We start from the raw sequence: 25,852 nt of genomic DNA, 5'->3' as shown, positions 1-25,852 counted from the left end.
TAAACGAACACTGTAAAAAAATAATGGGCTTGTTCTCGACCAGTGTTTGGGATTGTCTATGTCTGTTTTCGAAGTACAGTGGATTGCTACCATTATTAGCATAGACCAAAAATAATCAAAGACAATCATTTTTTATTCTAAAATCCTATTCTCGTGTAGCAAAATGTCGCTGTTCTTGATTGTCAAGCTATTTTCTCTTCGTAATGTGCCGTTCTGGCGCATAGTATGTATGAAACGCCGCGCTCTGGCGTGCGAGTTCCATTTTATTTTAGACAAGACTTGACGGCTGATTACAAAAACTTCATGACTCCCAATTCGATTGTGTTGTTTTATCAGTGCTTTGGTTTTTCATAAACACGAACAAAACAAGCGAAAACTCAATGTAGTAGGCGGAAAATCTGTATAGAAAGGAGTGAAAATCGTAGGTTTATCAACTCGGGTACAAACAGATCTTTTGACTTTCTTCCCCATGGAAGAAAAAATGGATAGTGAACAAAGTGTGAGTGCGTCGAGTAGTAGCACTTCCGAGTCTTCGAGCGGGAGTTCGGAGGGCGAGGAAGAAGTCTTAGAAACAGTTCGCATCTTAGGTCAATCCGTCGAGATTCCTCAAGAGCTCTGTGAAGATTATACAATCTTCAGAGAATTTTTCTCCATGAAGACTTGGGATGCATTGGAAGACAATCACAAAGAGCAGTTGATGAAATATTTACCTAAATTCTCTGAAAATGAAAAAGAAGAAAAAGAGAAAACTGTCAAAATGTTATTTGATCATGAACCCTTTCATTTCACATCACCTCTAGATAATTTTTACAATAATCTTAAGCAAGGTAACTATAGACCAGACATAGCAAAGATGAGGAAATTTCTTAAAAAGGCCAGTATCAAACAGCAAAGGCATAAGGTACATTAATTTTATTTCGTTTCATTCAATTATACTGGTCGTACATTTATTCAATTATATTTTGTAAACAAATATTTAATGTTATTTAAATTTCCAGCTAAAATCATATTATGCCAAACTTTTACCAGAGGTGTTGATATCTAGAGAAAGATTGTTAGCCGTGGCCAAGGCAGCCCCGCCCGGGCCCACACCCCGATTACCTTTAATGCCTCCGAAGCCATCATCAAAGAATAATTACAAGTCTGTTCATGTAAGAGCCCAGCAGAGGTACTTTGAAGAGTTGGCTGCAATCCGTTCAGAAGTGGGTGGCGATGAGTCTGATGATGAAAATTATCCCAATGGTCCTCCAGAGCTAACACCTAAAAAGAGAAAACAAATTGTTGCTGGACAGGTAACTAACCATAATGATACTCTAACCAAATCAGTTTATTTGCATAGTAAATATGGGGAATTGTTTTTAATTTAAGAAACCTAGTAGAAAGTTTGTAAAAGTTAAATTGTATTAATTGAATTGCATTGTACTGAAAAGTTAGAACATTTAGTACAGATTGGTTAAATATGGTTGGAAGCACTTGACTGCATTTTTCATAAAATTATGAAAATTATGTGTTATTCCAAGTTTACTATTAATATATGATATGTGCTTACAGAGCAATGATGGCAATGTATCAGGGACTCTAGGCTCTGACTCTTCTCAAGCAACGTCTTTAGAATGCCTTAAGAATATCTTATCAGCACATAGATTGAGAAGAATACACAGAGAGGTGAGTAATTCTTAAGCACTAAACTAACAGGTTTAAGAAGTGAATAAAAAAAGATATATTAAAAGTTTGTTTGTGAAATAGATATGGCATGATTCTATCCTTAATTTGTTTTGGTGTTTGTGTCATATAAACCATCTATGTTTTTTCTTTTGTTCTCAAATAGGAAAATGATTATTTTTACGTTTTTGTCATTACAGAACCATCCAGAACTAAACACTACAGGGATAACATTAGAAGATATAAAAACCAGGGTGGCATTAGTAAATGGTGCTAAAAAGCTTATGTTTGGAGGCCAAAAAGCAGAGACACCTTTGCAAAAACTACGAAGAGGTCCCAAAAAAGACAAAGTTAAATCAGATACTAAGGCACCTAAAAAAGTCAAGGAGGAAGTGTTATTAGAGGGCCCAGAAAACAGGCCCTTACTGCCAAACATCAAGATAAAGTGTGAACAAGAAGAATCGGATTCTGAAAGTTCATCATTTGTAGATCCGGTTGCTAGTCCGAAACATTCTAAAAACTTATTGGATAGCCATGATATTAAGCAAGAAGTTGATGTTAAATATCCTAATGCTACAAAGTTAGTGTTACCTATTTTATTTATGTGGAAAAATATTCATCATTGTTTTATCATTATAATAAAATTAAATACTGCTGCTGCTGCCGTTGACCGCAAGAAGCAGTCTAGATGTCACTCAGCTCTCCACATTAAAAAAAAACAGAAATTAACACATTCTCCCATTTCTATTTATTATTATATCTCCCATTTATTACAATAAAATTTAATAGTTCTTTTTCTCTATTTCAGTATAAACTATAATGAGCCTAAATTGGAAAGTGTAGTAAAACAAGAGCCCCCTGACCCTGTGCTTGCCATGCAAAATGCATCTCGAATGTTACAACCAGTGCCTATAAAGCTTGAGGATTTGGATGGGATTGGTAAGTTCAAGATTCTTCACCAACAGTTGTTGAATTCAGATTAATTTTCATTCAGTTTCCTATTTGGACTTAGGTCGTGTAATAACTTTATTGTACGAAAATAAATACATAAATTTAATACAAGAAAGATACATGTACAACTGGTTTGGTAGGACATTACAAGACTAATTTAAAAAGTTGTTGATGTTGAAAAAATGTATTACAGATATGATGGCCCTGCCAGTAGAAATAGCAGATGACTCAGGGGAAGTACTGCCAGAACATTCGGAGAGCATAGGGGAGCAGTTGATAGACACAGATGAGTCCCTGACAGAGACTACTCATGCCAATTTCTTGTCATTGGTCCGAGCTTTGTTCCCCGCGCGAGCTGCACACAGGGCTTCGAAGCAGCAGCTGCACGCCAGATGTGCGGCCGTCATGAGGTCTCCTATAGCTCCACTTAATACTTGGTATAACTGTAAGTATAATGAAATGTTTATTAATGTCGACTTTACGACTCACTATCGAATCTTTTCGCAGTGAGACGCAGCCAACCATTCACATTGCGCCATTGTGACGCGTGACAACCGCAAATGTGATTGGTTGGTCGCATCACAAATTTAAGTTGCCTGGTGCTAAAAATACCATAGTGTAATGTGAATTGCAAAGTCCCATTACTTCATATCATAATATTATTAGAACGATTTATTAAGTAATTTCCACAAAATATCTACCTAGGGACACGCAAGCATAAATAAACCACGAGACATATATTTTTATTTTTATTTTACTTTATTTTAGTGTCAGATGACTGGTGTGCAGAATTGGACTCCGCTTTGGATTTTTTGGCGGGGGAGAGAGGGCCGCACCCTGACGACTTTGTGCCATATCTGCAGTTTATGTCCGAAACTCAGGTGAGTTGACTTCTGTTAGTACTACCCTACTTTTAAAACCCTACTTTTAAAATCTAAAATCCTAACTAATATTATAAATGCAAAAGTAATAAAAATAAAATGCACAAAGGCAGACTTATTTCTATTATGTACCTAAAGGTATAAACTGAATCTTTATAGCGTCACTTTGTTGTCCGCCTTTAAGTCTGTTCTAATTTCTTGGCTCTTATGTAATTATTTGTGAATTTCATTTATTATTTGAAATTTTTCAATTACAACCGTGATATGAAAAGATATGATACTTTATGTTACGAAATTCACAAAATAAACGAGTACTTGGTCAGAATCATGAGATTTAGCGAAAAGCAATGTCTTGCAGTTTCTTCAGTCATTTTGTCTCGAAGTCTTCGAACTACAGTATGAACCTCATGAAATAGTGATATTAGTGTGTATCTCATACTCCGTGGAAATGAACAGATGTACCAGTGGATCGGTGCGGGGCGCGACTGCGACGCGATCCTGTCGCGCCTGTGCGAGCGCTGGCTGCGCGCCGCCGACCCGCCGCCCGCGCCCGCCGCGCCCGCCGCACTCGCCGCACCCGCCGCACCCGCCGCGCCCGCCGCATCCTCCGCGCCCGCCGCGCCCCTCGAGCCCCCGCCCCCGAGGTATGTACCTATCGACATCACACACTCCTTAGTTTCATTCCACCATCATCCATCATAAGCTATCAGTCATCTGCTTGCGATTACAGCTATTTTTAGGTACCAGGAATTGAAGACGTTTTCCAAACGACGTTGCTTCTCAATTTCTCCAATCTGCCTTAGCATATGTCTAAAGGCAATTTGGAGAAATAGAGAATCTCGTCTCACTCCACGAGACAACAGCGATATTCCAACATCAAGAGGATGTTAAGAAGAAGAAAGACGTTAGCTTCTCCATTTCTCCAATCTGCCTTAACATATGTCTAAAGACAATTTGGAGAAATAGAGAATCAAGTCTCATTGCACGAGGCAACAACGATATTGCAACATCAAGAGGATGTTAAAAAAAAGAAAGACGTCAGCTTCTCCCTTTATCCAATCTGCCTTAGCATATGTCTAAAGGTAATTTGGAGAAATAGACAATCTCGTCTTTATCGTCGAGATTGCTATCTCGACGATAAAGTTCGTTTTACAAATGTTAAAGAGGATTCTAAGAACGAAGACTTAAGTTTACCCGTTTCTCCAATCTGATTTTAAAAGTGTGCTAAATACAAATTTGAGAAATATAGAATCCTTATTCTACTATTTGTAACATATAGTATTTCCCAAGAGACCAAGAGGATGTACGGATCCAAAGACGTAAGCTTTTCCATTTCTCCAATCTGCCTTTAGTATGTATCTAAAGGCAAATTGGAGAGATAGACAATCTTATATCTCTCGTCGACAACGTGTAAAAAAATTTTTCATCAGAAAATACCCAATTCCTGGCCTGTCAAGAAATCAGCAAAGAGGGGTGGTGTCAGAAGAGCACAAAAACAGAAGAAAGGCGGATTATAATGCCAAAGATGTTAGCTTCTCCATTTCTCCAATCTGCCTTAGCATATGTCTAAAGGCAATTTGGAAAAATAGAGAATCTCGTCTCCCTCCACGAGATAACAGCTATATTCGGATACCAAGAGGATGCTAAGAAGACGGACGTTGCTTCTCAATTTCTCCAATCTGCCTTAGCATATGTCTAAAGGCAATTTGGAAAAATAGAGAATCTCGTCTCCCTCCACGAGATAACAGCTATATTCGGATACCAAGAGGATGCTAAGAAGACGGACGTTGCTTTTCAATTTCTCCAATCTGCCTTAGCATATGTCTAAAGGCAATTTGGAAAAATAGAGAATCTCGTCTCCCTTCACGAGATAACAGCTATATTCGGATACCAAGAGGATGCTAAGAAGACGGACGTTGCTTCTCAATTTCTCCAATCTGCCTTAGCATATCTCTAAAGGCAATTAGGAAAAATAGAGAATCTCGTCTCACTCCACAAGATAACAGCTATATTCGGATACCAAGAGGATGCTAAGAAGACGGACGTTGCTTTTCAATTTCTCCAATCTGCCTTAGCATATGTCTAAAGGCAATTTGGAAAAATAGAGAATCTCGTCTCCCTCCACGAGATAACAGCTATATTCGGATACCAAGAGGATGCTAAGAAGACGGACGTTGCTTCTCAATTTCTCCAATCTGCCTTAGCATATGTCTAAAGGCAATTTGGAAAAATAGAGAATCTCGTCTCCCTCCACGAGATAACAGCTATATTCGGATACCAAGAGGATGCTAAGAAGAATGACGTTGCTTCTCAATTTCTCCAATCTGCCTTAGCATATGTCTAAAGGCAATTTGGAGAAATAGAGAATCTCGTCTCCCTCCACGAGATAACAGCTATATTCGGATACCAAGAGGATGCTAAGAAGACGGACGTTGCTTCTCAATTTCTCCAATCTGCCTTAGCATATGTCTAAAGGCAATTTGGAGAAATAGAGAATCTCGTCTCCCTCCACGAGGCAACGATATTCGAATACCAAGAGAGAATAAAAAGAAGTAAAGACGTGAACCTTATAATTTCTTCAAGTCTACTCACATACGCTTAAAAAATATAATGTTTGATTTATAAAGGGACTATATTTTACTACATTGTACAACATCTGCTACTTCCTAAGACAACTATTCTGTCAATGTATACCCAGGGCACAGATTATATAATACTTCCAGTACCCAGGGTGTGTACTGTCATAGGTGATTGTAAAACGTTTGCATGTGATTTTTTTACGGTCGCCAGTTCAGAGATTTGCCATTTTATGGAATATTACTTTACTATTATTATTTCGTGATGATGATTATGCTAGTTTGAGTTAATATCTGATTTCAGATATGATCAAGGCTTTCCCATTTCCCCAATTTGCCTTAGCATGTTTCTAAAGTCATATTGGAGAAGTAGCTAATCGTATATTTTTCTTCCCCAACATGTCTAAAAAAAAGGATAAAACAACTATAACTTTACGCATATATGTAATTGAATATTTTTCAGATAAGAAGAGGATGTACGGATCCAAAGACGTAAGCTTTTCCATTTCTCCAATCTGCCTTAGCATGTGTCTAAAGGCAATTTGGAGAAATAGAGAATCTTATATCTCTCGTCGTCAACATGTATCTGCAGTTCAAAAGAAGACATCTACATTTGTTCAAGTTATAATGCTGACATTTTTATTTGTGTGTATTGTACAATTTCTACACTGGTATAAATTGTTGAACTGTTTTTATAAGAAGCAAACATGACTCATTTGGTTTTATCAAATTTGCAGTGTTAGGATTTTTATAACTTTTTATTATGCGTTCTGTCCTGGACGGTATAAGTATTGATTTCTTAGATACTTATTTGGAATGTTTTTGTGGAATGTGCAATGTTGTATTGTATTATATTATATTGGTAAGATTTATTTATTTATATTGTTTCCTACATGCATGCCATACAACAACTCCTCCATTAGAATCATTTATTACAAAGTATCTTTCGCAAAATGTTTAAACTACTCTGATATGTATCAACTTTGGAAGACTATTTTCTACCTGCTGAACTTGTTAATAAGTTAAATATTTGCGTTAATATGGCGAATATATAAATGTTTATGTGTAATACACATTTGAAGGTACCGTCTATACACTGGTGATTTTTTTTTCAATCCGATGAGGAGGTACTTTCAATATCTTTCAATCTTATTATGTACTTAAACTTATATTTGTGTAGATCAAATGTGTAGAATTAAAGAGTGATTGTCGTGAGTGTAGCAATATTTATTTAATAATTATGTATGTGTTATAATTATATGCTTCACTTTCGTGTTATTATGTTGATTGATTGATTGATATGAGTGTTTTTCTTTTTCTTTAGACATCCGACATCGTGGGTGGTGCGGTCGCCTACAGCGGCAGAACTAGCCGAGTTCAGAGCTCAAGAGAGGAAACGCTTCGCTGCGGCGGCCAAACCATTCACATACGTGCAGCATGGGTGAGGTTTTTTTAACTAGCTCTTGTCTGTTTCACCACTGTCCAAGTTTACCTTAATTTATTTTGCGCATCTATACATTGGATATTTTAGCTACATTTCTAGTTTTATTCATAATCTCAACTAGACATCTGCAAATTGAGTCTAAAAGAAACAATCCAGTCGAGTTTTGATTTCGTTGTTTACATGAATTACATCTTAATTAAACCGTGATAGAATCTTGACTGTGTGTGATTCAACCTTGTGCGAGTCACTTATAAATTCTAATTCTTTATAAAACACGTACGTATTCGTATTCGTATCGCAGCTACCGGTCGGTGGTAGGTCCGATGGTGCGGTCGCTGTGGGGCGCGGGCGGTGCGGGGGGCGCGGGCGGCGCTGGCGGTGTGGGGGGCGCGGGCGGCGGTGCGCTGTCGCCCGCGCGGCCGCGCGCCGCCACGCTGCCCGCGCTGCTGCGCGACGCCGTCGCCCGCTTGCCCAACGGAGAGGGCACCAGGCACGACATACTCACGCTGCTCAAGTTAGTGTCCCTCTGCCTTGCATGTTTATTATGTTATTGTACGATTTACTAACTTTTGCCTGCGGCTTCGCCCGCCGCGTTATTTTTCTACGGGAACAGCTATTTTTTCAGATGGAAAGGTACCCTATGTTCTTCTCCATGCTTTAGACTACATATATGCGTAATTTAAAGAATATTGGTTGAGTAGATAAACTGAAAAGGTAACAAACAAACTTACTCTCGCATTTATAATATTAGTTTGGATAGGATTGTATAATTTATGTACGTAAACCAATCATGCAACATCACAAATCTTTGCTAATACTGTCTTGTCTGCTCATCTGCTGTCATCGAGAGTTGTCTATTTCTACAATACATGGCTACCACCGTAGCCGGCAATTCAAGCACTACCCACAATTATATGAAATTACCATAGGCTTAAAATTGATGTATATCAAACAATCAAACTCTAGATTTATAAATTGAGAATATAGACGATTTGAAAGATAAATAATTTTTCTCTTTAATTATTAATATGATCAATGTTCTCTTCATATTTGTTTGTGGTGTTATCAGGATGTCTCAATGGATAACGCCGTGTAGCGACCAAGCGCTATTATCTGCTGTGTCTTCCACATTGGACCGGCTGCATTCCGCCAAGCGTGATCCGGTCGTCAAATACGACCAACGGACTGCCATTTGGACCTATTTGTATAGGCATAGGTAAGAAAATAAATCAATTCCTAAATTAATAACTTCTAGAATTTTGTCATCATCATAACAACAACAAAGTGAAATGAAGTGAACAAAGCATGTGAAAAAACCCTAATTCTGAATATGCTTTGACTTTTCACTTTGACATATGCCGCTGGACTTATATATTTTTACCCGCGTGAATTTATACAATACTTTTACTGATTGATGCCGTATTAGAAGAGTGTAAACATATAGTCTATAATTATCCCGATGATGATGCAGATGATGAGCATTACATTTAACAAATATTGCCACCTCAAAAAGTGATGGAAGTGTTAGAATTTTATATTTCATAATTCAAGGAGATTGATTGAGTAGATATTGTGAACAGAACGAACAAATAAATAAGAAATCTCGCTTTTAGTTGTAATACTATTTTGTTTTTAATATCTAGGAGCGAAGAAGACTGGAATAAGCTAAGCGGGACACGCGGGCGCGCGAAAACGGCTGTCCCCGCCAGTCCCGCGGCAGTGTCCACTGTGACGTCACTGTGTGTCCCGCAACCACAGGTAACGTTTATTTCTTTTTATTTAATCAATATCTTAAATTTCAGTTAAGCGGGAAAAAATCATCGACAATTTTCAATTATTGTAACATATCTATAACAAGGATGGTTATGGATATGTTACAATACTCTTTACTAATATTATAAAGAGAAAAGATTTGTGTTTTTGTTTGTAAATTAATAGACACACCGCTTTGATAAAATTTGGCACAGAGACAGACGAAGCCTTCAAGAGTAACATAAGCTACTTTTTTATTATAGTTTTTACCCGAGCGAAGTCGGGACGGGTTTCTAGTAATATATAGAGCTGTTCTTATGAAATCGCACACAGAACATGCAAACAAGTCTTTTCGTCCGATCATTAATTTTGAAATAACTTGTAATATACATAGACGTACGATGCTGTTATAATAAAGAGGTATGTATGTACCTGACATATTTTTATGTATCATATTTACTTCCATGATAATTTAAACTTCCAGATGGAATTAGAAATAGGCTCCGTAGAAGAAGTGGTTGAAAACGCGTCAGATAGCGACGTGGATGTCGACGATACAACCGCAGTCACCTCCGTGCCGCACCTCTCTTCAGCGCAACTGCTAATGCAGGCCCAAGCTAGCCAGGGAAAGATAACACCATCGAACACCCCACCGACAAAACCGAAAGGAAAACTAGTCGCAATACCCCCCCAAAAGACCAAAACCCCAGCTAAACAAACCCCGAAACCAAATCTCATGACGCAATCAGTAAAACAAGCGAACTTGCTAAATCAAGCGAAACAAGCCTTGCAAACGGTGAAAGCGGCGCAAAAACAAACTGCCCAAGCGAAAACTCCACAAGTCAAACCACCTCCTTCCCCTAAACCGTCTACGGTCACCCAATCCCCAAAACAGGCCACTCCGAAACTGTCAATTACAGTTACAAAAACCAACGTGCAAAAACCAGCAACAAAACCTGTTCCGCCGAAACAAACCGTCGCAAAACCGAGTCAATCGCCAAAAACGACAGTGACTCAAGTGGTGAAGACTGCCGTTCAGGTGGTGAAGGCGCAGGTGAGGCCGGTGGCGCCGACGAGTCAGAGTCAGGTGACTGCCGTGTCGAAGTCGTTGCCCGTGATCACCGCGCCGCACAAGTCGCCTCTGATCAAACAAAGACCGCTGCAGAAAGTTGAAACGGCACCACCTCAGGTAAACAGATTTAAACATACATTGCAAGTTAAATAAAAGCTTTTAAAAAATATGTCACATCACAGAATACTTCTATCCAATATATCCTCCTTCCTCCTGTATATAATTTTCAAGTGCAATTAAATAATCTATTTTATGGTATTTAAAAAACACAGGAAATGTTGCTTTTTTTACTCTTTTTTATTATTTTGACAATAATCTTTCGCACATGGCTTGCAATTGTATCTCTGGATGATATGATTTGTCAGATCGCGTTCTGTGCGTAATATTCCGGATTTTCTACTTTGGTAATATGCGCATATTACTCTGAATTTTCCTTTGTTATAAAAACAATTTTGTTAGTAATTTTTGACAAGATATACGCCGAGGTAAAAAAACTATTTATATATATTATCGATAAAATGAGTTTAATATTCAGTTTGTGTTTCATTCAGACTATTGCAACAAGTGTGCCAAGTCGACCAGTGGTAACGCCAACTGTGGTGCCGACTGTTACTGTTGCTGCTCCACAAACTCTAAATAAGGTTAGTTATATAAAACAAAAATAATATATATTTGCCTATTCGCTTTTGTTGTACAGTTCGGGCGAAATCTCATCAGATTTTATCCTGGGTAGAGAGGGTCCTCACCACGGCAATTATCATCCAACTTTTTTCCCATTTTTTCTTTACTTAAATATGATTGAGATTCTTCATCAAAATAAGACTAAAGCTAACGTTTAAAAGTAAGTGGTAATATCCTTTTATACGTAGGTGGTGCAAGGCACTCGGTCGTTGCTGCTCAGGCCGCCGGCCATTCAGACCACAGTCACCGCCGCGTCTGCCCCCAACACGCAAGTTCAGGTATTTATTTGATTTTCCTTATTAATAGTGAATAAAATTGTATGTAAAAATATTGTACACTAAATTACTATTGTAAGAAAATGATGTTGGCAATTCAATTTATTTGTCAAGGTTGCGCTTTTGAATCACAGTGATATTAATACGTACGTAATTATTAAAATAGATTAATTAAATAGTGCTTTGTTCAAATCCATTGAATGTATTTAATGGATTTCCAATAAAAAGGAAAGTTATTTACAGATATTTTATTTTGAACTGACTTTAAAATATAGGTGTAACTTCATAGACAGAGAATTGTAGTAATGATGGGTGCATTATAAAAATACATGAGAAGAAACGAATACAAAGATTTGATTGTATTTATTCATTGATGTACGTGATTTATGTTGCATGTAATGTGTGCGCAGGAGCTGGCGGGCGTTGCCGGGCGCGCGGCGGGCGCGGGCAAGTCGCTGCTGTCCCCCGCCGCGCTGCTGCAGCACGGTGGGTGCCGAGAGCCGATCCGACTCACTTTCGAATCATTATAAATTATATCACTCTTATCTGTTTAAAAAATACCCACATCAAAATCCATTGCGTAGTTTGAAAGATCGATGATAAAGAAGTTACAATCTGTAACTGGCTACATTAAGACACCGTTACGTTCATATCATACTATTTAATTTTTTTACGAAAACTAAACTCTTATTCACGATAAGGTAATTTCTATCAAGTCAATTCGAATATAAAACTCATGTGTCAAATCAATTTGTTTTTGACAGGAACTACTGTTGTTAACAAGAAACGGACATCGATTGCAAATACGTCTGTCACTTCAATAGCACAGCAGGTTTGTAAAACTTTATTCTGATTTCAGTTTCATTCATTACATAATTTACTATGACTTATAAATCTTAAATCATACAAATAAATTGATCTAAGTTTATACTTGTTCGTATTTTTACTTGAGTTAAGTAAGAAATTGTTAAAACCAGATAATATAATTTGTCCAGAGCGCCTCAAACGCGACAGCAGTAGTAAGCAGTGTGCCAACAGCAGTGACGTCATCAGTAGCAACTCGCACGGTCCAGTTGGCCGGCGGACGAACTGTCCAACTCGCCGCCAACCAAACGGTCCACTTGCCCGGGGGACAAACGGTCCAGTTGTCCTCCGGACATACTCTACAACTATCGTCCTTACAACTACCCACTCATAGCGTCAGGTTACCGAGTGGACAAACCGTTCAATTAGCGTCCCCGCAAGTCGTCAGACCAATATCCACAGCTAACGTGAAAACCACTCCCCGAACCCTCCAATCCTCCCCTACAATAAAATCCCAAATCCCCGTATCAACCGTCCAATTGGCCAGACAAACGGTCCAAATTGGCGGCCAAACAGTGCAGTTAGCTGGACAAAGTGTTCAACTAACCGGACACACGGTGAAACTGCCCAGTGGTCAGAGCGTACAAGTCGCTAGTCAAAGTGTTTTACCTTCACAAAGTGTTCAATTACCCAGTGGTCAAACGGTGCAGTTGAGTAGTGGAAATGTGCAAACTGTTCAGTTAGGGTCGAATGTGCAATTAGCCAATCAAAGTGTTCAAATTCCTAGTGCTCAATTAGGTTCGCAAACAGTTCAAATTGGGGGACAAACAGTGCAGTTGGCTGGTGGGCAAACAGTGCAGTTGCCCAGTGGGCAAACGCTGCAGTTATCTGGGCAAACTGTTCAGTTGTCTAGTGGGCAAACGATACAGTTGGCGAGTGGGCAAACGGTGCAGTTGGCGAATCAAACTGCCAAGTCTGTGTCGCAAGTGGTGAGAACTCAGACAACGGGAGACAAGCCGACTCAGCCTATCGTTGCTAAGTTGCTGACTAATGCTCAGGTTAGTAATGTACTAAATGTTCCTTGGGTACTCTCCAATCCAGCAGTGAATGTGATTGAGTTATTTTGTCTTTCATTTTCAATTTTCATTGGAATGTACCCAGTATTTTTCTCATGAAATATTAACACGGCTTCACTGTTGTAGTGGTTTTTGGGTATTATATTATACCCATGTGCCAAATTGCATTGAAACCCGATTTGCGTGATTGAGTGACAAACATATTCACATCCAAAATTGCATGATGTTAGTGGGATATGATAGTGGATTAGGATTAAAAATAAAAACCTAAAACTATTATTATACATTGTTATCTCTACTTATTATGATAACAGCCAAATAGTTAAGATCAGATCACAGTTAAGATCATAACAAATTTTAGTATGGAGAAGAATTAAAATTAGACTTCTTTTTATTTAATGTTTACTTATTTCCCTTTTGTAGAATGCTAATAATTGACTTGAAGAATTGGATCCCACTAAGTCGTTCTGTCGAAACGAGCACAGCACACCCAGAACCGCAAACAAATGTCTATGATCAACAAGCACAAATATTTATTTGCCCGTGCTAAAGATACCACTGCTTTTCGCTATTTAAACCATGAAGATTCTTCAAACTTTGTTCATCAATTTATCCAGGGTCAAATGATATCCCTGGAGGGCGTAGTGGGCGGCAGCCGGCCGCCGGCGCTGCAGCAACTGCAGCAGCTGCAGCTGCAGGCGCGCAACAACCGCGGCGTGCGGCTGCTGGCGGGCGCGCGCCCGCTGCTGCTGACCGCCGCTAAACCGCTCCACGACATCATTCTACAGGTGACCCATCTCTCTCTAGCCTGAGCGTTTTCCCGATTTCTTCCTCCGTCGTCCGACACTTATAAAATTTCAACTCTGTAGAATAAGCGGAAGTATTACTAATTTAACTGGCCACTCATCCTGTTATTCGTAAAAAAGATATTACTTTTTATATTTATTTGATTATACTTTATGCTAAAGTCTGTTTTGTCTCGTTCTGTCAATGTCAAATTTTATGAATAACCGGGTTGATCATAAGGAACATACACATTGCAAGTAAAATTTTGTTATATGCTTTGATGTCGAAATAAAAATGTAATGGTTAATTTATTTACCTATTTAACGACTCTGTTAAGGATTAAAACTTTATTTTTTTACAGCAAGGAGATGGCACAGCTATTCGCGTGACTTCCACCGGCGGCGCCAATCCCACACAGACTATAGTTTTAAGTAATATTGGTGAGTTATAAAAATAACTAACTAAATTGGTAGCAGCTATCCACGGCTCGTGACTGCAGTAAAAAGTATCTTATGTCATATCAATCCAATCCACTATGACCCAAAAAAGGGACAAACTGACACACAAATAACATTATTATGGATTGTTTAAATTTAACTTAGTATAAACAAGTCGCTCCCCGTTTTCTGCCCGTCCCTATGTACGCATAGATTATACATATTTTTTTAAAATTCTCTGACATTGTCAACTACCTACTATGATTACATGTGTTGTTTTGGGTTGTGTATGGAATATTTCATACAATAATTTCAGGTGGACAAGCAGTAACAACGCCCACCACATCAACGCCCGTTCTCAAATTGCAACAGGTAAAAATTAATTTAAGCTTCAAATATGTAATCAATACCTTATTAATATATTTTGATTGGCGAGTTGACTACACTATTTTAATAAAAAATGTCGTATTCGGTATTTAACACCGCTAACTTATCCCGTAATATAGATAAGTTTATTGAATTTATAAATATAATTTTATTCCGATATATAGATTACGTAGTCACAAAACTCAGTCATGTGTTTCGCCGACCGTAGTCATCGGCCCATTAGCTCAGTTGGTTAGAGCGTCGTGCTAATAACGCGAAGGTCGCGGGTTCGATCCCCTCATGGGCCACTAAATTATTTTATTTTTTGTATAAAATGTTATTTCTTTCTTTAACATCATGGTTGGCTCCTCGGTATAAAATACAAATTGAAAATTTTCTATAATATACAGCATTGTGATCATTTTGAAATAGATGGATAATGAATAAGATTTCTTTATCCAAGACTTCATTTTGCCGACAATGACATATCTCTCAAGCGTGTGATTAAACATACACTATACTACACTATGGTATATAGGTATAACCATGATTTTTAATTTCTACTAAATTTATCGGAATGTCAAAGAAAAAATACGAAATTTTAAACAATCGTTATATTTTAGGTAAATCCAATACAACAGGTTAAGCTCGCGCAAGGAATTAAAATACAACAGGTGATTTTTTACACAACCCATAGCACGGAGGTTTGGTGTGTGAATGTAGTTTGAAGTACTTGCAAATAATATCTTGCATGGATTTTGACAAGTAAAATAGTGGTATTGGGTTTATAAACGAAATATATATATATATTGTAATTATTAATATGGTTTGTGGTGTTCATATTGGCGCTAGACAGTGTGATAGAAAATTAACGTTTAAAAAAGTAACGTATATTTGATATATTTAACATGCGCGGTGTCTGATCTTTCCATTCTATTTTCGTTATCTTTAAATAAAAATGCTATTTCTGAGTTATTGCAAATTTTCTGTCTTAATACACTTTATCATATCTTGATTGTGATTATGTCCATTATGATGATAATATTGTAACAAGCTTGTTCCGGATTCTCTCCATTTATTCCTATCACTAAGTAAATTGCCTGAAAATGTGTACTTAAAAATATTATAGCTTGCTATTGTCTGTACTGTATGGTCTCAAGAATAGAAGGCATTGTTAAATGCTACATAACGCAGCATGCAGTGCAATATGAAATTTGTATGAATGAATACAGCACTTATTTGTTTTTAACTCAGGTAAGGGGTGCTGAGCGAAATATAATAATAATATTATCTTTACCTACCCTTATTCATAAACAAAATCAACAGAATCTTAGACAAAATTACGTTGAAGTCTTTTTCATTACCATACTAATGGTTCGAAATCTGTTTCAGACGTTAATTTCACGTTTAAACATCACGTTTTGCAAAGCAAGCATTGACTTCACGCTTGACGTTTACATGTGAAATTAACTGCGACTATCTGTTGTATCGCAGCAGCCGCTGGACGGGCAGCAGCTGAAGCTGGTGGGCGGCCGCCACGTGCTGGCGCGGATACTGCGGCCCGCGCTCCCGCCGCAGTGACTCAGATTCCATACGCCTTCTCTCATAAAGTGGTCTGCAACTGACAGTGTTGCCGTGCACAAGTTGACACACCGTGTCTCTATATTTGGTCCGTGAATAAGTTTGTGTACGGATCTTGTCCATTCGGATGATACGTTAAATGTGTGAATAGAGCACAAAATTAAAATTGTAAAGTAGGTCTCTTTTCACACTTTACAGTCTCACATGCATTGATATAATTGATAATAATTTTTGACTTGGTATCTGATTAAATCTCTTTTCTTTGAAATAGTACCGGGAATAATGTATTATATAGAAAGTACCAAGGCTTTATAGACAGATGTGAGTTTTCTTCGAGTAAGTAAATAATTATCAGCCAATGGTTTTTATCTAGCCAAAATAATATACATGACTGAAGTCGGAAACGGATGTTTAATTTAAATTTTTGACTTAATTTCGAAGGAGGCTCAGTATTTTTTTAGAATTCCTGAAAATGTACAAAGACAGTATTGTTTGTTCGGACTTAGCGGTGCCAACAATAACCACGGGATTTATAAATTATGTAGATATGTACTTTAGTTCTATGACATAATTTTATTTTTAGACAGTCGTTCAAAACGGTTCTAAGTTTATTTTCTATATTTTGTAAAAAAAAAACAAGCATTATAATTTTATTTGTTAGGATTTGTGTTGTACTATCTAAACGTAAGTTATATGTTTCAATATATGCACGAAATTTGTTTAAACTTCCTATATTCAGATGTCGCTTTTATTTTATTCAAGAATATGGGCGATAAATATAAGTTTACACAAGGCGTTACTTTCGCGCACACTAGCGCCGCAATCACATTTTTATTAATTTATTTTATTTCTTAGTGAAAAATCTTGACAAATTTGGCTACACCAGACAAATGATTTCATTAGTGTTATATATTTTACATTATATGTAGTCACAATTGACTACACTATGTAGAATAAATTGTTAAGATCATCTTTTTATCTTTTGATAATAAATAACAGAAATTGATAAAAATGTGTTAAGTGGTAGGACCTTAAACACATATACAAGAACTTATCTTTGACAACATTTGTTAGTTATAATACGCAAACATAATAATTTTTGTTTGATACTCATACATGAGCTTCTAAAATGCATTACGTATACTGTTAAATGTGACGGGGTTTTTGTATACACAACTATTATATACGTTATGTGCAGTTACGTCATTCTGTAACTAACGAGATATACTAACATGCAATGGAACGTTATAGAATATGGAGGCAATATTTATACATCTGTTGTTCTTTATAACATTTTCTGTATCATAATTTAATTTTACTTTGTAATACTATAGGTAATTTTATGTAGGCGTTATTTAAACCAGATTATGCCGAATGGATGAACTGAAGTGAAGTACTTATACTGTGTAAATAAAATAACATCAATTTGACTCCTTTCCAGTTTGGTTTCATCAACCTTTGTAAGGAATTTCAGCCTCAACGATATTTAAAGTACTTGAAAGGTCTCTGCAACTGCAAGAAACATTTGAAGGTACAATTGGTTATTCTCCAATTAGTCAAATCAGATACTTTTTTCTATTGTCAAAAACATAATTTTATATGAAGCTTGTATGACAGTAATGTATTGTGATGTCACGGATTTTAAAGTCAAAAAGTATTTCTAATATACTTTAAAGAGACCGAAAAACAGTAATTCTCGTAATTAATAAAAACTGATCGATTAAAGTGACATTTTATTATCGTGTGATTATTTTAATACACATAACTACACATATTATCGGGACTTAACATGAACCTTTTTTATTTAATGTTCATTTCACCCTGCAAATACCTACTCCAGTCTGGCTACGACCATGGCGACTGCCAGTCCGTTTTGAAACGTCAGCAACCTTAAATAAAAAAGGTTCGTGCTAAGCCTCGTTTATATAATATATTATGTAGGTTTGTGTTTAAAGCGCGAAAAACATCTTCATACATTTATAATACATTTAATTTTTTACCCAGTCGAATTGGCAAGTAAAGCGAAGGATAGAGAATTATTGTTTCAGAAATTTTTACACAGCTCCGCATTATGCTTCATTTGGGCTGTTTCCTATTAACAAAATTATGTCATATTAATTGATCATGTTTATTTATTGTTTTTATATTAATACTACTTTACGCCACTTGACTTTCAAAGTGATGACGTCATAAGTTCATTTCATACTAATGTTGTAGATATTTTTGTTTCGACTGTTCGGCATTTTGGAAACTACCCAATTGATGCCGGATAAATACCGCTGTATAATTGTTATATGCAGAAAAATTTTCGTACTTTGGTTACAAATGAAGAATCAACCTCTTATGTTTCAAATGTTTGTTTGATAGGTCTGATTATCACATGAAAATATAAGTCAATTGATAATAAGATATGAGTTTTATTTGTGATTACTCAATTAAATGTCAAACGGACCTTGGGCTCCAATCTAACGTTTTACGTCTGTGGAAGGAACTGAAAAACTCTATAATATAAGGTGGGAAACATAATTTATTTCCATAATTATGTACAATGTGGTGTTAACAGCAATATAAAATAATCACACCGCTTGAGGCTTTCACAAAACTATTTTCCACAAAAGCTAAAAAACTTAACCACTATTGATACAAGTCGAAGTGCTATAAATATCTAGCATTTAATGGTTCATGGCTTTACAAATACTTCTTTTAAAAATAAGACCGTCATCACACAAGTAAAGCTTTCGTGTGACTGCGGTCTCGTGCTACTTCAGTACCGAGCTAACGAATGCAAACGAGTGTGCATCTCTCTTATACATTACAGCGCTAAGAGATGGAAACACATTGGTTGGCCTTCGATGGGTCGGTGATAACATACAGTCATACAATTCCTTCTACAGGGGAATACAGATACAACAATAGGTATCACATTTTTTAATAAATAACTAGCAATATTAAACATTCGCTGCTGTTTAGAAACACTATAAAAACCAGGACGACTCGAAATGTTAAATCAAAATCGTATGTAAATGGTTTAATAATAATACAATTTAGACACGATTATGAACTCACTGTCTCAGGCTCTTGTATTTTTTCATAAACTACAGCGAGTTCAATTTGGTTTAATATAGACCCTCGCCATCAGCTACATTTGGTTGTACACACATTAAATCATTATTAAGTTACATAATATGCATAGTTATTGAAGTCAGTACATATCTGCCAATCCAGTATCAATATCATTTGAAACTAATAGTGCCGTTACATAAAAATACATTTTAACACCTAAATAATTATTGTCACATAATAATACCATATTACACTCAATCTGAAATTCTCTTGGTGAACTTATAGGTAAGTACATACACATTTAAAGTTAATGTTTTCTAAAATAATAATAAAAAAAAAACAAAGTTACAGTTTAAATGGATGTGACAATAACTATTTAAATAAAATTGAACGTTACTTTATCACATTTATGAATCAGTAACGACCCAACTTTATATCAGTCTTATTCCTATTTAAATCAATCAAAATTATTAAGTATATATATGATAATTATACACTAAGTTCAAAGTATTTTGAAAAAAAAATGTGCACGCCTGACTCGCTATTTTAATTAATGTGTAGTGTATGTATAATTGTTTACCAATATTAAATATGACCACGCTTTATTCCGATGAAGAAGCATACAATTATAAAAACTAGAACTTTGTCAATTAATTCCATACTCGGCGATGTAAGGCGTGCAATTTATAATAAAACGTGACGTCAAAACACATAGTACAATATTACACAGAGATTGATATTTCACCTTATCCTATTCTATATAATATAGTAGATGAAAAAAACGCATATGTTTAATACCACAGGGTTCGACTAATACTGACGAGTCATACAGTCAAATTTCAGAGATATGATATAGTAACAGGCAGACTCGTGACGCCCTACGTGTAAAACCCCTGGGAAATTAAAATAAAGACTAGATTTTTAAATGGCGACCAGGGGAAGGATTCTGAATAAGGCTGCTACTTTAATGACTTTGACGTGGTGAAAGATTTGTATACCCAATTATTTTGTGTCACTGAAAATCAGCTTCATGGCTCTGCACCGTGGCACATGATTTTTCGTAGTATAATTGTTTCGTTATTTGTAAAAATGTGTTATTATATTGTTGAATTTTATATTATTAAATCGACATTCTTCTATTTTTTATATTAATTCATACAAAAATTGTGTTGTATTTGTAGAATTCAAAAACAAATCATGTAAATGAAAACGGTGGTGCTATTAGTCGCTATAATGAATATGGTCAAGCTATGTCAATTCTCGTCCATCATATGCAACAATTCTAATTCAGTATTTCTAACTGCAACTTTTATACTGTCGACAAACTAATGAGTAAATATTATATATTGTGCATGTAATATTCTTATCCAATACATGTGACGTGCCATGATTGACCATAATTTGCAATATCTCAGTAATAAAATAAATTAGCAAGCTCGTTAGGGCACTACTATTCCTAATCGCACGCCTCATTGCTACGGCAAATGCATAAATTGTACATTAAATTTGTAACAAAAATAATTTCTAGCAATTTTGGCATTTGACGTTACCTAATTACAGTCGAATCTCTAGTGTGTTTACAAAATATACTTACTTACCTACATTTATATCGTATCTCTGAACGAGCGTTGCAAGCGTTCGCGAACCGTATTTTATATACAAATTAATAGGCACTGAAAATTTTGAACGGTGAGATCGGTACCTATTAGAAGAATTAGGTTCCTCTAAAGAGGGTTGCTTTTTAGAGCTACACTATGGCGCCCAAAATTATTATAAGGTGCTTCGAATGCCTAATGTGCGTGCAGGTGGTCCAGTTCTTTCATGTGACTCAGTTTTGGTTCCCGGCGATTGGTGTATGGTTCAAGCCTTAGCATAGGACCATTCCATTTCACATCATACGAGCCGACTGGGATAATAAAACTTAACAGCTGATAGGCAACAGCATTGTAAAATCACAGCCAAACCTTCAAAATTTAAAGGTTTATTTTTTACGTGGACCCTGAGCTTCGGGATTTCGCAGCTGATTTTACTTTAGTTTACATATCATAACTTGAATATCACACTAAGTTCATGTAAACATTCCAACCAAACACTTTTTAGTACGATAAAACTTTCCATTTCCACTTGTCTGTTCAATCAATCAATGTTCTGTAGTCTAATGCTAGCTAATTCTAGCGATAACAAGCTATGTTTCAATTGAGCCGATCCGTAACACCAGGCGCACATAAGGCGTTTGCAGTTATTTGAATATTTGAACAAGCTATATAAGCGGGCAGTGTGAGTTCACTCTTCAGTTTCATCCGGGTTCTCGGCAGTCAGCAGGTTGGTGTTGTCCTCCGCCTGCAATTCGGAGGTCAACTTCTGGAACAAAGGAACTTGTTAGCCTTTAATAAAATTAAATTCACATCTCAGCCTTTTTCTGATTGCCTAGTGTCCTGCCTACTATTCTTTTCCTATACTATTTATTTATTTATAAAGATGCCGCAAACCTTATATACCGTTTGCGGCATCCTAATAAATAAATAAATAAATAAATAAATAAATATAGTATACATAAGACTATTCGCACGCTTATCGTTCGTATCGACATAACGCAGCACTTTTAGTCAGAGCAGTAGTCAGCCATGCGGTGATCACGTGCGCGCCATTAATGAGGACTTTGATCTGCAAAATTATGACAGAAAATCTTACGAGTACTAAAAGCGTAGGTACTTTCCTTGCTAAATATATGAATGTCTTAGATACGAATATCTAAGGAAGAAAATAAGGTTTGTTCCAATTTCTATGGCATTTTATGTGAAATGTTACAGCTTCCTGCTCTTTTCCTACAAATTTTATTTCCCGATTTTACTATTCTCTTAATTTCAGGTAAAATCATAAAATTGGAATTTTATGGACTCTGCTGTCATCGATAGATGAAACCGTCCCCAAGTTGTGGTGAATAAAATAAAGTCGCCTATTTATTGACTTGCTGAGTCATAACATTACTCACTTTTGATTGCGTCGGTCAGGTTAATGGTACAGAATTAAAGAAAGTACCTACCTAAATAGCGTGGATACGTAATAGGCACATTAAAGTAGTTGAAGTTTTCATTTATATGAGGCTAAAAGGTATTGTCGCAAGTAAAATTTATTTAAAGGTTAACATCTTTCATTACGAAATGTTTTTATTCTACAGGACATAGCTTTCTAGTTTTTTCTAGTAATGCCTGATAAAACAGATGAAGCAATATAGCATAAGTTTATACACTAAACAGAATCTGTACAGTCTGTCAAGAAAGTGAAGAAAATAAATTTTTGACGAACTAAATTTTTTTGCCATTGGTTATCAGCCAACAGGAGACAGCGAGTAATGTGGTTACGTACTTATGCGGTGGTAGCCGTCCACTCGAGGGGCAACACAAGCGTTACTGAAGACAGAGCCTCCACCAACAGGCAGCAGGTTGACTCTGTCCGTACACAGCTAACGGAGAGTGTGAGAGAGAGCTAACATTACCCCGAGCTGCGCGGAGACGTGGCTCCTCTTGCGGCGAACGGCTAGCGCGAGGAGCAGCACCAGCGCTACAGAGGATAGCGCCGCCACCAGCAGCGGCAGTAACAGGTTGTCCCCAGGAGAGTAGCCCTGAAAACACCAGAACATATTTTCTTCTTAACGAAGATTTTCTAATGTGATGTTCCACGCGAAAAGGTACAGGAGTCGCTTACGATTATTCGCATCTATTATAAATATAAACAAGTGTTTTACACGAAAATCAAAGTAGGTCGTCAAGTCAACAAACCTACGAGGATTCTGATCTGAGCAGAACTCATATTTATTTTACTAGTTGTATCACTGCCGTCAGACATGGAGATTTTCCGCGACTTCAAAAAATGTGACTCCAGTTTTGGTACCTATATTGTACATATGAGTATGACAGGATTTTAATAAGAAATATTTACGAATTTGGCTGGGCTATCTCTTTTTTACGATAAATGCTTCCATCGATAACTATTATTATTATCATATAGCACGCGGGGTCCGTGGTACCAGATGTACGTCAAACCTTGGGTTTTATTATACTCTTGGTAATAGTAATGACTTTACTTTCATTAGGTAAGTATATCATATACTTTCACATCAATCCAATCCTTCTTTTGGAAGTTAGTTAATAAGCAAGTTTTCAGGAAGTCGCAGTGAATAAGCATAGACTGAGATGACTCATGCGTGTTTTCCGATTGTAAGCTCAATAAATTTAGATTCCTTAAAATTTATATTAGGTTGTAATGCTTCAATCCATTTTATCTACATTTATTATAAAGTGGAAGTTTTTATAGTTTGTGTGTATAAGATGTGTAGAGGCACAATTTATAAGTATAATATTTAGGTACCTAATCTTCGCAACTACCCAACCGGCTCCTAAAATTCTGACATGGTACCTAATTTTCATCTCGATATCCCTTCGGGGGTAAAACCCTGGCACGGAACTCTTAAAGTTATAATAAGTACTTTGCGAAATTCCATTTGAATCAAAGTTAAGATATTAAGGCCTTCGGGGAATCGGTGAAATCGACCAAAGACCGATCACCCTTCTGTTCTGGTGCTTGTGTTGGCGTCTAACCAGGAAATACTTAATAAGTATTAAGGTTCATATATATATGGACTGTATAAAGCGTGCGCGTAAGGACACTTTCGTAGTTTATTTTAGCTAATTGCAGTTATTACGCTTTCATAAAAGTTAATTTAGGTAGGTACACAATTATTGGAGCAAGCACTGCAGCGTTGTTACATTACTGAACTGTTGCCGAGTTATACAATATTAGTCATAGCTCACCGTCCATTGGAAGTACGAGGAAGTGTCAACGAATGGCCACCGCGCTCCGTACCACTCCGCCCCACCGGTCTTAGCCACTGTCACCTCGTCTGCATCAGACCCTGCCGATGCTGACGACGGTAACGAAAACACTTCATCCACTTCCAAAGACTCCTTCAAATCGTCATCATCGTCCACGGAAAGAATTGCATCCTTCAAATTTTCACTTATTACTACTGATCTTTCACTAGTTGTGAATTCCGTCGTTACTGGAGTCCTGGTCGTCGTTCCTTTCGTTGTAATCACAATATCATCAAATCGCTTGGTACTTTTCGGTTCCACTCTTTCTGGGTAGGAACGAGAATAATATCTGTACAAGTTGCGCAATGTTATCGGCTCTGGACTGACAGTGACTCTTTTTAGTAGTTCTTTCTCCCAAGGTTTCATCGTCATGAAACGATCGAGCAGAGGGACGAGACTGGTTGGCGTTACAGCTCGAGTGGACTCGATCGTTTCTGTTGGAATGGGTTTAATGGTGGTTGATGTGAAACTCTTCCAAGATCTGAATAGTGGCATTGTCCATGCTAGTGTCACTCTGTCACTGGTCACCGTGGAAGGAGTTGTTGGAGATTTTGTGGTCGTTGATGGTGTAGTTGTACTAGCTTCAGGTTTTAAATCGAATGACGATATAACAGCTGGAGAAACTTTCAATTCCTTTTTTCTTGACTTCGCTAATTCGCGACCGGTAGGCGCAAGAGGAGCAGAAGTTACGACTTCATGATTGTCTTGCTGGTTTTTTCGGGAGTATAATGCTCCATTCATTACATATAGCGGCACAGAAGCCAGTGCAAGAGCAACTATTATTCCAAAAATTATCAGCAAAACATATTTTACTGTAGATCTCCTGCGAGATCGTCGGACATGAATAGATGGACTGTAGTCACGGCCTTTGCCTTTCAAACCGCTATTGTTGAGCACCTCCTCTGTTTGTGGAAGGATGGTGTACTGGAGACTGTTCTCTCCGTGCCTCACTGTCTTGTACATATTGGCAGATTCTAAATATCACGTAGAAATATCACTTTAAGCGGACAATCTTATCACATGCTCGTGTTTACCGAAACCAAAAAATGTTCGTCTCGTGATCGCGGTTGCTTAACATTGAGGACAGACCGTGCGAGACATCGCGGTTTCTCTTGCTTTGTGCAGCGTTGTCTGGTCGTTTTCTGTGGAGGGTGGTTCTGCGCAGGCGCGACAACATTGAGCGGCTGCGCGCTCCCCTCGCGCGGTGGCTACACTACGTAAATCTTTGAGGTTATGACTTAGATGCCGGCTCCTATGCTTCATCACACGACAATAACAATAACATCAAGGGCCCATTAACTACAATGCCTGCCTCGTCAAATAGGTGTTGGTTTTACTCACTTTAAGCGTGAAAATATCCGTATGTTATAAATAAAATGTCATTGCTGCTAAGTGTTATAACTTTTTTTCTTTCATTCAATTTATTTAATATCGTTTTAAATTCAAAAATACTGTTGTGTTATTCTATCATAATTTGAAATTAAGTACCTAATTTAACCTCTGGGAATAGAGATTTCACGAATTAAGTAATTCAGAAAATAAAAATAGCTTCTATTTATTCGAAAATATAGGAA

At 37.0% G+C, this 25,852-nt stretch overlaps 2 protein-coding genes and 1 non-coding gene across 7 annotated transcripts; 2 read left to right on the top strand and 1 right to left on the bottom strand.

Moving 5' to 3' along the window:
• The first annotated feature begins 155 nt into the window (after positions 1-155).
• LOC128674126 (uncharacterized protein) lies at positions 156-18,751 on the top strand. Of its 4 annotated transcripts, none has more exons than XM_053752479.1 (23): positions 156-901; positions 999-1,292; positions 1,552-1,665; positions 1,863-2,242; positions 2,471-2,601; positions 2,807-3,058; positions 3,382-3,494; positions 3,951-4,138; positions 7,395-7,511; positions 7,816-8,028; positions 8,584-8,730; positions 9,158-9,272; positions 9,751-10,455; positions 10,890-10,979; positions 11,208-11,297; positions 11,705-11,780; positions 12,059-12,126; positions 12,290-13,156; positions 13,792-13,962; positions 14,322-14,400; positions 14,714-14,769; positions 15,387-15,437; positions 16,261-18,751. In XM_053752479.1, the coding sequence occupies exons 1-23, from the start codon at positions 470-472 to the stop codon at positions 16,342-16,344; spliced, it is 4,833 nt and encodes a 1,610-aa protein (XP_053608454.1). In that variant the 5' UTR covers positions 156-469; the 3' UTR covers positions 16,345-18,751. The 4 variants fall into 4 exon arrangements, with proteins under 4 accessions (XP_053608454.1, XP_053608453.1, XP_053608456.1 ...); XM_053752478.1 differs by having other exon boundaries at positions 16,258-18,751; XM_053752481.1 differs by lacking the exon at positions 15,387-15,437.
• On the top strand, positions 14,998-15,071 carry TRNAI-AAU (transfer RNA isoleucine (anticodon AAU)). Its single transcript has one exon. It is a non-coding gene; the product is annotated as a tRNA-Ile (tRNA).
• On the bottom strand, positions 16,500-25,424 carry LOC128674127 (uncharacterized protein). Of its 2 annotated transcripts, none has more exons than XM_053752482.2 (3): positions 24,219-25,424; positions 22,904-23,029; positions 16,500-21,768 (listed from the first exon to the last, which is right to left on the bottom strand). In XM_053752482.2, exons 1-3 carry the CDS (start codon positions 25,239-25,241, stop codon positions 21,691-21,693), a joined length of 1,227 nt encoding a protein of 408 aa, XP_053608457.1. In that variant the 5' UTR covers positions 25,242-25,424; the 3' UTR covers positions 16,500-21,690. The 2 variants fall into 2 exon arrangements, with proteins under 2 accessions (XP_053608457.1, XP_053608458.1); XM_053752483.2 differs by having other exon boundaries at positions 16,500-21,765; positions 24,219-25,416.
• Positions 25,425-25,852: the final 428 nt, after the last annotated feature.

Source organism: Plodia interpunctella, chromosome 12 (assembly GCF_027563975.2).
Source record: "Plodia interpunctella isolate USDA-ARS_2022_Savannah chromosome 12, ilPloInte3.2, whole genome shotgun sequence".
NCBI classification, from domain to species: Eukaryota; Metazoa; Arthropoda; class Insecta; order Lepidoptera; family Pyralidae; genus Plodia; species Plodia interpunctella.
This window is presented reverse-complemented; position numbering and strand designations above follow the sequence as displayed.